Source organism: Peromyscus californicus, unplaced genomic scaffold (assembly GCF_007827085.1).
Source record: "Peromyscus californicus insignis strain IS unplaced genomic scaffold, ASM782708v3 Scaffold_16__1_contigs__length_79575227, whole genome shotgun sequence".
NCBI classification, from domain to species: Eukaryota; Metazoa; Chordata; class Mammalia; order Rodentia; family Cricetidae; genus Peromyscus; species Peromyscus californicus.
The window spans coordinates 8,318,836-8,333,926 of record NW_026294458.1 but is presented as its reverse complement, the minus strand read 5'-3'; the positions used below and the strand labels follow the sequence as shown (position 1 = coordinate 8,333,926).

General features: G+C 44.0%; 1 protein-coding gene across 4 annotated transcripts in view; it reads right to left on the bottom strand.

Moving 5' to 3' along the window:
- LOC128111847 (protein HIRA) overlaps nt 1-15,091 on the bottom strand; it is a 90,393-nt gene that overhangs the window by 39,177 nt on the left and 36,125 nt on the right. For all 4 annotated transcript variants that reach the window (XM_052740293.1, XM_052740295.1, XM_052740294.1 and 1 more), the window contains 6 exons: nt 13,803-13,970; nt 11,165-11,278; nt 8,377-8,447; nt 7,762-7,867; nt 5,034-5,249; nt 3,570-3,655 (listed from right to left, as the gene is read on the bottom strand). In XM_052740293.1, the coding sequence (XP_052596253.1) occupies nt 3,570-3,655; nt 5,034-5,249; nt 7,762-7,867; nt 8,377-8,447; nt 11,165-11,278; nt 13,803-13,970 (761 nt within the window). The remainder of the gene's footprint in view (nt 1-3,569; nt 3,656-5,033; nt 5,250-7,761; nt 7,868-8,376; nt 8,448-11,164; nt 11,279-13,802; nt 13,971-15,091) is intronic.

The following is a 15,091-nucleotide window of genomic DNA, read 5'->3' as shown; positions in this document are numbered from 1 at the left end:
TAAAAAAAATACAGTAGCGAGCAATGGAGGAAGACACCTATGATGGCTTCTGCCTCCACACGCATGCACAAACACTTCCAGATGCACACCAACACCCACACACAAACTTCCTTGAATATTTAGGCCTTTCTAGAAATTGTATAACATTCCATCGGTCTGCCGACTCACATGTCAGTATCTCCCAGGTTTAAAACATGTTATCTTTTATATTTTAATTTCTGGTAGAGTTAGTCTTCCCTAATCAATCCCTGTCTTTTTCCTTCTGAAATACCTTAAATATTATTATTTCTCCATATATCTTCAGAATAACCTTTATAATTCTGAAAACTATGGCTATTTCTCTTGGTTCATATTAAATTTGTTTAGGAATAACTGGCAGTCTTGATATCGAGTCATCTTAGCTAGTCAGTAACCTATCTTTCTAGTTTTATTTTGTTGGGTTTTCTTTAGGTCCCTCAAAATTCTGAGAAGTGCATATATCTGTACATGCACCTGTGGAGCTCAAAGGTCCGTGTCAGATATCTTGTCTGTCACTCTCCATCTTATTCTTTTTTAGACATCATTTTTCTGACTGAACCTGGAGCTCACCAACTCAGTTAAAATGGCCAGCCAGTAAGCCCCAAAGATCTGGCTGTGCACACACAGAAACACAAACACAGGCACACACACCAGTACGAAGACGCTGGGGATAGAAACCCAGGTCCTCACGCTTGGGCAGCAAGCACTTTCCCCACGGAGCATCTCCCCAGCCCACTAAGTGGATCCTTAAACTTTCTTCACAGGTTTACAGAGTCCATCTCTAAGCCCTGCTACTCAGGAGGGTGAGGGGAAAGGTTACTTGTACCCCCAAGTTCAAGACTGGTTTGGGCAACAGAGTAAGATGTTGTCTTTTAGAAGGAAAAAAAATCATTTGTGAATGCAATTTCTTCCTTCCTATCTTGTAAAGGAACTGCTTCTAAAGGTATTGCCTGGTCATTTGTATCCAGCAAGTGCCCACTCTCTCAAATGTGCATGCTTTTACTCATGGAGTTTTTACAGGACACGGTTCTACTTTGGAGCCTCCTGCCTCTACTTTCTAAGCTGGAATAAGCAGCATGCAGAAGCACAGTGAGCTTTATTGTTTTCTTTTGCTACCCTCAGCATTTCCGACGATGCTCCTCTAGATCATATCATTCTTGAATAACAACACGTTTCATGTTCTCCTTTGGAACTCAAGTGTTGACTAACTACAAAGAGCCTCAAGAGGAACATTAAATTATAATCAAGAGAGTCAAAAGTCATTTCATTTCTAAATGTGATATGAAAGACTATTTAGCAGTTAATGAAGCTTCTATCTACTTGTATTAAATTGAAGTCAGAACAATGCTGAATTTTATCAAAATGCCCCTTAGAACAACTATGGAGGTGATTATTTCATTTGTTTTGATCAGCTGATGTATAGACTTAAATTATTTCCCACAATTTTGAACATTGTTACCTAAAGCTTTATTAGATTTGTTTTATTTTTATTTTTTGAGATAGCTATGCTGACCTGGCTGGCCTGGAACTCCCTATGTAGACAAGATAAGCCTAAAACTCACAGATTTCTGTCTTCCTCTGCCTCTCAAGAGCAAGGATCAAAGGTATGCGTCATCATGTCCAGCCCTGAAATCAGCATCTCAAAACACTATAAGGTTCTCCATATTACTGTGTTATTTAAGATTCTGCACTGACATCCAGAAACTACATGAGCTTGAAATTTATTAAGTTCTTTGTGGTGACCAAGTCTATGGTCCAAGCCTGAGCTCACATGTTCATCTTGCCTCAGTCTCCTGAATAGTCGGGACTATGTGATACACTATAGGGAATCAGCATCTGTGTTACATTTGGATGCAAGTTTCTTTTTTATCTACAAACTAGAATATATAACATGTTATTAGAAGTCCCCCTGTGAAGGCTTCCTAATCTGGTGGCTTTAAGGAGGGTGAACACAATTTCTTCTCCAGCAATATTCTAATTTTAGTAATTTTATTTATATTTATATGTACATATATAAATTTAGAGTTTAGCAAAGTCTCTCATCCTTTTAATTCTTTTGTTTCTTTGTTTTTCCAGACAAGGTTTCTCCATGTAACAGTCCTAGCTGTTCTGGAACTCACTTTATAGACCAGGCTGGCCTCAAACTCACAGATCCACCTGCTTCTGTCTCCTGAGTGCTAGGACTAAAGGTGTGTGCAAATCACGGCCTGGCCAGGAAGGTAAAAATTTTTAACAAAAATAATCAAGTTCTGATAACAGAATTAAGTGCCCAGTAGTAGAAAGCTGACTCAAGGCCAGCCAGAAAGACCCCATTTCCTCTGCCTCTTGATTGTTGTAAACCTTCCATTTAAGGCATGAAAAGATCCACTGAAAGTTCACCACCACCACCACCTTTTTCCCTACCACAGGCCTGCAGTGTTCAAATCACATTTCCACACTTGATTCTACTAAGTTAGGCAGACGGCCTCAACCCTATAAAGGGGTGTGGGAGTAGTGAAGGTTAAATCACTCCTCTCAGAGGAGTCAAGAGAGCAGGTTCTGAACAGGCAGTTGGTACACCTAGCCTGAGAGTTAGGGTTAGCACAATGAATGAAACCTCTTTAGCTTTCAAGGGAGACAAGGAATATTGTCTCATGGATGGGCAACCGCAAAATGTAAAGACTACTGTACGGTCTCTGCGAAAGACTTCCTGATGCCCTGAGCGGATCACTGTGTGGGTTTGAAACCAGAGACAGTGACAGTGGGGACTACTGCTTTCACAGTAGGACTCAGCACCCTTTGACTCAGCACATGTCATTCCTAGAGATCAATCGGTACAAACACATGCCTGACCGCACAGAGGCAGACAACAAATGTAAAGAGGCCATACCTCCCCCGCCCCTCCACAGAGCAAGCAATGGATCTCAGAGCCCTACCCTCTGTCCATCAGTTCCAGTTGAGGAATTACCCATGAGGACAGTCAAGTGTGTGTTCAACAGTCAACAAAAACTGGACACAAACTAGAAGTCCACAATTAAGGAGCTGGTTCGTTAACTCATGGTGCATTCAGACGATAGAAATCTGGATAATCAGCAAGCAATGCTTCAGAGGACTATTTATTTAGTGGATGAAAGGTGAAGATACAGTAACAAGTGGGGAAAGACTAGAAATACAGATATCAAGATGATAACAGAAGCTGGAGAATGATATTTATCCTCTTCTTTGAACTTTTTGCTATCTTTCTAATTTTCCAACTATAGATCTTTCATAACTAGGAAAAAACAAACTCTTATAAAAGGAAGAAATGTAACTTCCTTTCTTGTCCTGCAATACCTTGCCAGCAGCATGGCAAAGTAGACAGCTAGCAAACGGAGACATCCTGGCCTCAGGCCACTCAGTCCCTACCCTTCCACGTGTGTCAAGAGTGTATGGGGAGCTCTCTGGGGACCAGAGGGTTTTGAGCATGTGGTGGTTGGACCCAGAGTCTTCCAAGACCCTAACTGGCTAACTGGCAAAAGAGAAGAAGACCTCCCCAGACAAGGTCACAGAAAGCTTGGTGAATGAATGAGTACCCAGTATCCAGCTGTGCTATGCAGAGAGGCGTGATTCTCCTCCGACCATCTGCTGTCCGTGTTTCCACTTGTTTCTTCAGAAGATTCTGGCAAAGGAGAGTCGAATAAATGAACACAAAAGTTTCAGCTAACCACATCCAGAATCAAAAAATAAAGCTGTTTCTTCTTTTCCCTTCATGATGAAAACACTTAGCTCTTTTAGGAAATAAATATGAACTACAGTATTGGTAACTGCAGTCTTCACACTCCACAACAGAACTCCAGGACTGAGACATGGTGCTCATGCTGTGTTCCAAGCCCCTGGAGCCCACTATTCTTTCTGCTCCTATGAATTTGACTACTTATACTGTCATAGGGCAGTATTCTGTGCTTCTGTCTCTGTTTCACTGTTAGGGTGCATGCATTAAATATGGGTATGTCATGTATCATGATGAAAAATAGGGCTTCTAAGGAAATGTATTCTAATTCTCCTTTCTATAGCCTTGTTGATACAAAGAAAGTCAAGCAGCTCTCACGCAGACATGTTTAGCAGGGCATGTGCTTGATTTTCAACACAGTGAAGAAGAACAGAAAGCTCCCAGATGAACCGGTTCTAAGAGCCTTCTTCTCTGCCATCAATATCAGACATGACCAAACTTAGGTTGTAAGCACACGACATCCAACAGCCATTAGGTACTACAGGGGCCTTAGGGTCTGAACCTGTGAGTTACACTCTTACCACAAAGTGGGACTTGCAAACCAACTTTATTTATTTAAAATAAAAAATAAAAAAATAAACATGTCACTCTGTACCACTCTGTGAACTAGAACACATTATACAGCCCAGGATGGGTTCAAATTTGTAGTGACCCTCCTGCCTCAGGCTGCCAAGTGCTAGAATTATAGGTATGAGCCACCATGTCTGGCTTCCATGCTGACTGTTATCACAGCAGCCTTCCTTCATGAAAGGCTTGTAACTGGGATTCCTAATCACATATTCCATCAGAATGACCTGGGAGAGGTTGGCTGACCTCCACAAGCTCCTGGACATAATTTCAGTTCTCAGTAAGCTCCATGTCTCTTCTGCTGCCCTGTCCCATTATCCCTGTCCATCAGTGACATACAGGCTTCCAGAAGAAGGGGAGCCCACACAACTCTGAGGGCAAGTAATCTAATTTCTCAGCATCTACTCTCCTAAAGAGATGAGTAGGAGGAGGCTTTGCAGTTCCTGCAAAGGACAATCTCTTCTATGGCTCCCTTGGGTAAGACCTCTGATGAAGGTATTTCAAGTCATTATTAGTGTGGGTCCCAGCTGGTTATGGGTCTAGCCCCATACTCACCGCACACCCTCTTCACTACCACTCATGCCCCGGTCCTATCTTTGTACCCTGTCCAGGCCTCCTGTGCCATGTTCCATCTGTTCATTCCTTTTGCTGTCTCTGTGCATGTGCTAATGTCTTTAGTGCCCCTGGGACATGCCCTCACCTTCCTGATATCTTCCAGACTTTCTCCATTGACCACACCCGTGACTGAGGATGCTGAGCTTGTCTCCCTAGCCGTGGCATTCTTCTGGTCCAACTGCTGCTGTTGCTGTCTCCGCTGGTACTTGAGCATTTCGGGGTTCTCAATAACAGCTGTGGAAAGCTGGGCCTCGGTCATGATTGCCAGGCTCTTGCCATAGGTGGACTGGTGAATGCGGCTCTGTAGGAAGCAGGGAGAGGTTTGACCATGGGTGTGAGTATCACCATGGCCACAGCTGCCCACCAGCAGGTGCACTACAGTGCTGACTCTCCTGGTTCTAAGAGCAGAATGGCCCCAGAGGCCAGCTCACCATCAGTTCCCACTCAACTGCCTGTCACTGCCTAGACAAACCTGTCAAAATCTCTCATCTTTCACAAGATGTTGACAGCCTTCTATGCATCTACAGGTGGGGAGACAGGGACAAGAAATCACCTTTTACACTGACTGGTGCAAAACAAATGTCAATGGGTACTGTCTCAACTGAAATGCAGATGCCTAAATTGGTAACTGAAGTTCTTACATCATACCAAGAACCCTAAGCACTCTCACAGAACCAACCTGCTCTCTGTGCTCTGGTGGATGCCAGCCACCATGGCAAAAGGTCCCCATGCAACTAGCATTATATCTCAAGAGCACAGGAGGCTTCTCAGCTACCCTATCATGGTACTTCTGAGCAGGATCTCCTCCCAGCCCTAGGCCCTTCTTAATCCTATGCCATAAGGAACCTCAGGAGAGGAGGGGCAGCATCCCAGAACACCGTAGTAAACAGTTTTCATAAAAACATGCTGAGAAGTGGATCCACAAAAAGATGTGCAAATGACAGTGCTGTACCCTGCCTGTCTAGTCCCAGGACATAGGGACTAGAGGTAACAGGGATCTGGCTCACACCAGATGATGTCCAGTTAGTAGCAGTTTTCTACGACAGGGACTTTGAAACTAACTCCTGTAGGACCTGTGTAGCCCCAGGAACCTTCCCTTCTACCATCCTGTCTCCTGTTCATTCTCTCAAATCAACCTCTGTAATCTTAAGCCAAAATTTGCCTGGACCAAGATTTTTCTAGAGTTCCTTAAACACAGGGTCACTGCCAATGATCGGGAAAGGTAAGATACACAGGATTCTTCTGTATGCTCTCACAGTGACTCTCCAAGAGGCACTGAAGGGTCCAAGGGTCCTTGATGACAGAGACAAGGCACAGTGAAGATTCGAGATCACTCAGAAACTTATTCCTTCTTAAAAGAAAACTGACAGGCTGCCCCCCATTCCAGGCACAGTGCATAAGGTAGAGCTCCACCCCAAGGGATTTAAATCTCAGTTGAGGGTGGTGGCGTCGCACAGTAGATTAAGAGTAGCTTACCCCCAGCAACAGCATCACTAAGAGGATAGCTGCTGACCTGCTCTGGGCTTCCACAGAGCTCCATTCAGACAAATGGATATAATACCCCATTAACGGTTGGCAAAAGTCTGTCGGTAGAAAGAACAGTTTCTGTGTCTACAGCAGGTAAAGCAGAGCCTTTCCCAAAGCCCATACAGAGGTACAGGGAGGCCCCATGCTCTGAGAAGAGACATTGGGGAAGAAACCTGGCTCCAGGGCAGCAGGCCCAGTTCACACATCCACTCTTGAACTAAGGACAGAACAGTCCTGACAAAGGACTGTGCTATTTTCTTAGGCTTGGTTACCTCACTGATGAAACAGATGAGAACTGCTTTATAAATGTTACTTTTATAAAATAACTAGTCCTTTATTATGGCATCAAGGAAGAAAGGGGTTGCAGAGAAACTGAAGAAAGAAAGGGGGGAAAAAAACAAACTAGGAAAAAAGAGGGCCTAAGTCAAACACAATGTTAAGAAACAATAACAAACAGATCTCCATGGAATCACTGGCTTATTCCAGCACCTACTTTTCAATAACTAAATTTGGTCACTAGGAGCAAAGAATGTCTTGTCAAGTTTTCTACCAAGCTTTCAACTTTATCTTTTCTTTTTTTAACATTAAAAAAAATAGTTCTCCATTGGTAGGCCTCAATACCATACAGACATTCCTTAAAATACCTTAAAACATAAATTTCTAAGGATGGAGCTCAGTGGGTACAGCGTTTGCTCACTATATGTGAGGCCCTGGGTTCTATCCCCAGTATTTATAAGCCTCACTTTGCAGATTTTTGTTCTGTTTTGTTAATTTATTCATTTTAAACTAGCCTCATTGTATAGCCCAGGCTGGCCCTGAACTCTCTTTAGCCTCTTTGGGATTAAAGATGTTTGCAACTGCACCCAGCAATTGTATGTAGTTTAAAAGATAAGCAAAGTCCATATTTGGCCCAGAGCCTGGCACAGACACTAAGAATGACCAGTATTAACTGGTCACATAACTGCTGCTATGCCAGCATAAACAACAGGATAAAGACAGTGACATAACAAGAACCCCACGGAAGTGACGTAGACTCTTTCCCAGAGTGAAAGCCCCCTTCTGGATACTGCCTATCTTGGCTTAGGCAGAAGTGCCCAGTTGATTCTTTGTTCCAATACTTATTTCTGACACGAGTGTTTATTAATCCATTTTTTTCAAAAACGATTACATAATATATAAAAAGCAAACATGTTAGAACACTTAATGTATCTATGTCTTCCATAAGAAGAGAACCCAAGTAAAGGGACCTCAGAGCTATTGTGGCAGCTTGTAGGCCACAAACCTACCTTTTCCTCCTCACTCAGGGGGTCTCCAAGTTCATCCTGGGAGAAATCAAGGAATGCCACAGAGCCGTCCATGGAACATACCAGGATACCCAACCCGTTCAGAGTCCTGAAAGAAACAGCTGTCAGCAGTCTAGGTGGGACAATGCACTTGAGACGGCCATCCACACCACATAACTGGACCATCAGGATGCTCAGAGAATACTGAGATGAATGCCAGAAGCCTAAGGTTCCCTTCTGTGGCCAGAGCACAGGGGCAGACAAAGAAGGGCAATAATCATAGCCTCTGGTACCCTTTAGGGCTACGCACCAGTGCAAAGAATTGCTTACCAGGTTTTCTAAATGTTTTCAATTCCTGTTTTATAAATCTTGAGAAGCTTATTTGCTATAAACCTACAAGAATCCCACTTTGTCTAAGCAACGTTTCCTATAACAAACCCTATCTGTGGTGACATTCTCCCAGCAGCAGGACAGAGCTGCTGCTGCTGCCTGAGGAGATTGCAAACAGCACCTTGGAGTCTGCAATTGCCAGGGGAAGGTGAACAAGCTGCCTGGCCCTAATATACCCAAAAGGTCTCATGTTGTAGTAGCCAATGCATGCAGTAGAACCCATCTTACCAGGAAATATCCATGATGGACTTGTCAAACAACTCATGGATGACAACCAGAGGCCGTTTCAAACACGTGAGCTATGGGAAGAAAATGTCAAAATTAATGAAATCACTGAGAACCAGCTCATGCACTCAGCTAAACCATCTTTATGTGCCATGAGCTTCAGTCACTTCCACTAACATTCATGGTATATTCAACTCAATCCAGTCACAACTGCTAAAACCCCAAGCTGGGGAAACTAAGACCTGCCAGAAATTCACATACTAGAGAAGCTACAGTCCGGTGTGGGCACAGCTTTGTACATTCATTCAGTAACAACAAAAGCAGAGAATCTACAGAGCAGGATGAGATGGTCTCAGAAAGAACACAGCTCACCTTCTCTGGGCACTGAGCTCTGGTCCACATTCCCCAAGGCTCCTGTAAATAGTTACATAAATCACGCAGGCTCACCCTGTGTGTCAGGTATCTCACAAACACACACCGATACAAACTGCTCTTAGTGTACACACAGAGTAAACTGTTAAACTTCAGTAAGTGTTTGGAGGCTGGCTTAGCAAGAGTCAAGAGCTTGCTGCTCTCCAGAGGACCTGAATTCAGTTCTAGTACCACATCAGGTGGTTCACGACCACGACAGCTCCACAAGATCCAACACCTTCTGGCCACAGGACACATGTGCACATGTGCTCAAATATGCGCACACACAAGCACATGCACACACACACATACAGATACACAGGTAAAATGAGGGAAGGGGTCTGGAGAAATGGCTCAGCGGTTAAAGCAAATTAATGTCTTACAGAGCATACAAGCTCAGTCCCCAGCACCCACATGGAAGATAACAATCAACTATAATTTCAGTTCCAGGAGATGGACACCCTCTTTTGGCCTTCACAGGCAACCAGGCACACACATGGTACACATACATACATGTATTCAAAAAACTCATAAAATAAAAATAAATAAGTTTTTAAAAAAAAACTGATGAACTTGCAAATATTTATTTTAGTCTTCAAAATAAAGCATATGTCTGTGGATATCTTTGTATTGCACATACCATAAATCCACAATTGAATATGCTTCGAAAATCTTTTGAAGGTGCTTATAAAATATTCAGCAGGTGCATGTTCACCAGCTAGTCATTCTAACATTATAACCAATACCATCTCTCAGACCAGTGCCCAGAGTCAAGTCTCATGGATCTGGTAAGAATGCATTTGTCCATATGGTGATGGGCTCCCTTGTGCAGGTTGTGGGAGGCTGATCTACTCTGCCTTGTACTGCAACCTGGTGTGTGGGCAAGGAGGAGATACAGCCACCTAAGACTTGAGGGGAACACTGAATCTGAGCTACCTGGATCCTATACTAAGTATCTTGGCCCACCATAATTCTACTTCCAGAAAACAACTTTGTCTATTTCCCATGAAAATCTGGAGTATGTATACCTACCTGATCACAGAATTCTATCAAACTTAAGCAACACCCTTTATGACCTGAGATAGAGGGACTCCAGAAGAGCATGCCATGAACTGTTCACTGTAAGCAAACATCCAGAGTGGGTGTGAAGTGAATGCTACCTGGATCCCTTCCAGCAACATATTTCTCTGTATAAATTGTAATGCATGTAGCTAGAGGGTGACTTTGAAATATATAACCTCAAATATATTCTGCTTTTGAAGAAACAGTTTTAATTTAATTTTTTAAAATGTGTGTGTGTGTGTGTGTGTGTGTGTGTGTGTGTGTGTGTGTGTGTGTGTGTTTGTGACTGACTGACTGAGTGACTTTCAGCATGCTAGTATGCACCGAGTAGTTATGATCACAGTCTGCAGTGAATATGGAGTTGTCTCAGGTCACAGAACATCAGAGCCTCTGGTAATAAGGAATTTAACCTTTCTAAGCCCTAACTTGGAAAACAGACACAGTTCATTCTCAACCCATCACTGAATATATGCTGAGAATCTGCACAATGGACCACACAGAGTTAGGTCCAAATAGGCTTAAGACAGCACCTCCCTCCACTATAGTGTCACTGCTATTTGCTACTTCCTAGCAAGGAGAACAAGACAGTCTTACCCAGATGGACACGTAAATGGAGGTACTAACTAATTACATAAAGAAGTCAATACTGGCAGGACAGGATGGCAGGAGGAGCTCAAGGCCAACCTGGGCCTCACAAAAAGACTGTGTCTCAGCTACAACAACCTTAATATCTGTCCACAGGAAAACACATGGTATGCTCATACAATTAAAACCTACACAGTAAGAAAAAAATATTGTTAAATATAACACTCAAGAATTTCAAAACCCACTATGCTAAAAAAAAAAAAAAAAAAAAAAAAGTATGCACCGAGCAACTGCATTTACATTAAGTTCAAGAACAGGCCAAACTCGTCTATTTTGAGAGGCTATTAGTGCAGCTGCCTTGCTAAAGGCAGGGATGGGAAGTATTCAAGGTGGTAGTGACAGCAAAACAGACACAGACATGACAAGTCACTCAACTGGCCCTTCCAGGTGAGCACGCTCTATCTATATTCTACATAGACACAAGGACTTCTTAGCAGAGAGCAAATACAACAGGCCAGCGACAACACTGGCAGCTGAAGGAGCTCCAGGCGGGGTCGGGGTACCCTCTCTTGGCCAGGCCCAGACCCAGTCTCTTCTTTATAAACAGCAGGAGAGCCTGTGTGCTTCTGAAAAGGCGCTGACCCCAGGTACAGGGTAAGGAATACACTGAACACCATCAAAAACATCTTCCCAGTCCACAGCCTTCCCCTGCAACCAAAGCTCAGGCGCTTACCCAAACAGAGAGGGAGCGGTCCTTGCTGCCGACAGCACAGCAGCAGTATGGGCAGCTGGGCTTTGCAGAACTCCCATTCTTCTGCTTCTTTTTGAAGATTTTTGGGTTGAATTTCTAAAGCCAAACAACCAAAGTTAAAATAAATAATCAAGTACCAAGATGCTCCTATGCTTAAGTGTTCTGAGTAGTTTTTATCAACTTGACACAAAGTAGATTCTTCTGGGAAGAAGGAATCAGAACTGAGGAACCGCCTCCATCAGACTGACCTTTGGGTGTGTCTGTGGGGCATTTTCTGGAATCTCAATTGAGGAGCTGCCTCCATCCATCAGACTGACTTTTGGGTGTATCTGATGGGCATTTTCTTGATTAATGATTGATATGGGAGGGTCCAGCCCACTGTGGTTCAGTGCCACCCCTGGGCAGGTGGTCCTGGGTTGAAAGCAAGTTCAGCAAATCAGAGAAACCTACTCAGGAAGCAGCCTTCCTCCATGGCTCCTGTCCTGACTTCCCCCCAATGATGGACTATAATCAGGATGTGCAATCCAAATAAATCCTTTCCTACCCAAGCTGCTTTTGGTTATTAGAACGCAAACTAGAACACCACGCATCAGAAACACACCAAATTCCCAGCCCACAGACAGGAATTCCTCACAGACCCCAAGCTTGGCACTGAGTACTCATGATTCTACCTTGAAAACTACACTGAGGTATTTTGCTGATGATGCAAATGAAAGCTCAAGGTCAGAAAATAAATGTATAGAACGGTAAAATGAAGATTTGAAGACAGCACTACCACTCTATTTATGAAGCCAGCAGACAGGTCAAGGGAATAAGAACTACTAGAATCCTCGCCTGGCAGTTAGCCTTGGGACCTGAAGAGAAGCTGAGCTTGCTAGGGGACTTCAGACACAATGGCCTGCTCACTGCATCCCCATGCCAACCCCCCAGGCCTTTTCTTTTTGGTGTGAGTGTTTTGTCTGCATGTACGCTGGTGCACCACAACTTGCAGTTCCCGTGGAGGCCAGAAGAGGGAAACCAGAGTTACAGATGGCTGTGAGCGGCCACACAGGTGCTAGGAACCGAGCTCGGTTCCTCTGGAAGAGCAGCAGCCAGTGCTCTGAACCGCGGAGCCATGTCTCCATCTCCAGCCTCTCACTGTATCTCTTAAGAGAGGCCAAAGGGACTAGCAGGAGGTCCTCTTAATCCCTTCTCCCCTCACTGTATTTATCTGACTGATGACTAATGGACAATGACCTCCTTAACTGCCTGCTGGCCTAGAGAGCTGATGCCTCAATAAAGACTGGAACACAGAGTGAGTGCTGTGCCATCTTCATAGATTAAGAGAACAGAGCTCTTAGAATTGTAAAGGGTGGCTCCTGAGAGCCTGGTATCAGCACAAAGAGCTTTCCCCTCCTGAGGGCAGGCAGGAGTGACCAGAAGAACAGATATGGGACAAGATGGAATGTGGAAGATGTGTGCCCAGGGTTTGACTTTCTACAACCACTGGTTAGATTAGAGGGTCTTTCAAAGTTTTGTGGGTCCTGGTAAGGTAAGTGCCATTTTCTTACAGAGCTGTTGAGGACCAGGTAAGAGAGTGACACAGAACCACTGTATTAAATATTAATCAGTAATTTCAAACATTTATCAAGAAGGCCTCACTCTCAAAATCCAACATGGACTCCCAACACAAAACAAATTTAAAGAGTTCCATTTTATTTTATTCCTAAAATATTTTAAGGTACAATATATTACACTTATTTATAATAGATTTAAAAAACATGTAATCCAGCCAGGCAGTGTTGGTGCACACCTTTAGTCCCAGCACTCGGGAGGCAGAGGCAGGTGGATCTCTGTGAGTTCAAGGCCAGACTAGTGTACAAGGCGAATTCCAGAACAGCCAGGTCTACACAGAGAAACTCTGTCTCAAGAAACAATAATAAAACCCATGTAATCAAGAACCCATTGTGATCAGGTTCTGGATGACCCTTTACTCAAGACATTCTAATTAAAGTCACCCGGTGTGGAAGACATTCTTTCAAGCCTAAAAGATGAGCAATGACTCTGCATACATAGGCTTTGCCATAACTCAGTGATAGAGCACTTGCCCAGCATGCAGAAGGCCTGGGCTCCAACACCATAAAACAACAACAAAGACTGGATGCACACACCAGTACTCTCAGCACAGGCAGTCAACTACATATCCACTGCTGCTGGGCATAAGAAACACACCATTTCAAGGGTGTCCAGAATGTTCTTTGTTCACAAGAAATGGGTAAGGGAGCACCTATGGGCAGACCTAAAAAAGGCTAGTTGCTGGGCTACCAATATTCCTAACTAAGACTGATCCAGAAGACATTTACCATTTTAGACTTTGGCAAATATAAAACAATCCTACATGCATATCCTACTTGACAAAAATAGCCTTAAATATTCAAGCATGTATAAAATGAAAGATGTACCATCATAATGTACTGCCTCTCAGAGCCCATCACTCAGACTACATGAGGCACAGTCTTAGAGAGACTTCTTGGGGAAACTGGCACTCCCTAAGCTTGGAAGACACATGCAGGTCACTGCAGAAGACAGCTCAGGATGATACTGATGGCTGCTTGGTATTTCTGCAGTGAGGGACACTCACCACAACAGTCACAGCTTTCCGGTGCCCCACGAAGTCCATGTTGGTCTTCCAGCCCTCTCGTTCGATGATCTGAGCAGTGGGACCAGAGTTATTCATGGCATGGGCAGATACCAGGTAATGGCCATCAGGTGACCAACTAAGCCGGAGTACATGGGTCGTTCCTCCACACTGTAAAAAATATCTGAACTTAAAAGGAGCTCAAGAAAAACTCTGGCCTCAAGGATAAAGTGAACTGTAATTTACAAATATATGTTCATGGGACACACACCAAACTTCTGCCTAAACTCTATCTAGTCTCTCTATGTGGCACACCAGAAAGAGCTCTCTGTCAAATGACAATGGGAACTGTGACATCATCCAGTCTCTGCTTACCCACCTGAATGAACATAAAACACCAGAAACAGAATCTGCAAAAAGACCATTCCTTTATTTCACCAGCTCTGCATGGGCCCAATCTATCTGGCCCCTGGCCTACTGGTTCTGTCTAGCACTGGTTAGGCCCAGCACAGAGTATCTACAAAGCATCCTCAAGAAATGCTACAATAAAAAAAGCACCCACAGACACCCATAAGCCAAAGAGGAACCTGTGTAATGTGCTACCCACTCCCTTGAGGTTATCTCCACACCTCAAGAATGGTGAGGACACCTGTGAAGGAGAAGAGGTTTGTACAGTCCTTATATACTATAAAAGGCACAGCAGAAGGGCACTAGTCCTGTGTTAGCCTGAAGGTTGGAACAGGTATCCCTTCACAGGATTACTACTACAAAAAACTCAAGCTTGGCCTAGGTCAGCCTTCAAGACCAGGCTTAAGATCTTATTTCACGGTGCCAGAGTAGCAGAGCAGGACCCATTGCAGTGGGAGCATCTCCTTCCCCCTCTGTGCAGCATGGCTACAGGAGAGGCTACAGGGCACTGCCAGACTTCACTGGCATGCAGGGTCCTCCTACAGCCAGTCTAAGAATCAGCTCACAGAAGTCCATGCCCAGCAGTCAAGACTTCTAGAAATTCTAGATGTGATAGCCACATCCACTATACCAGGCAGCTGTAGGCAAGGAAGGTGAAATCCGGCCTTAGTCCTAGACCTAGCCCAGCGGCTGGTGTTGATTTAGGGGGAGCTAAGTATGGGATTTTAAGTTTCTTACTGGAGTTAACCATGGCCAGTAAGCAAACACTAAACTGTTTCTGCAAATATTCACTCCTCTGTCCCATGCTTTAGGAAGCCTTCTCTGACATAACCCCCTTCCTTACTATCTCTGTAGTGTGGACACTACCTTCAATACATGTACAA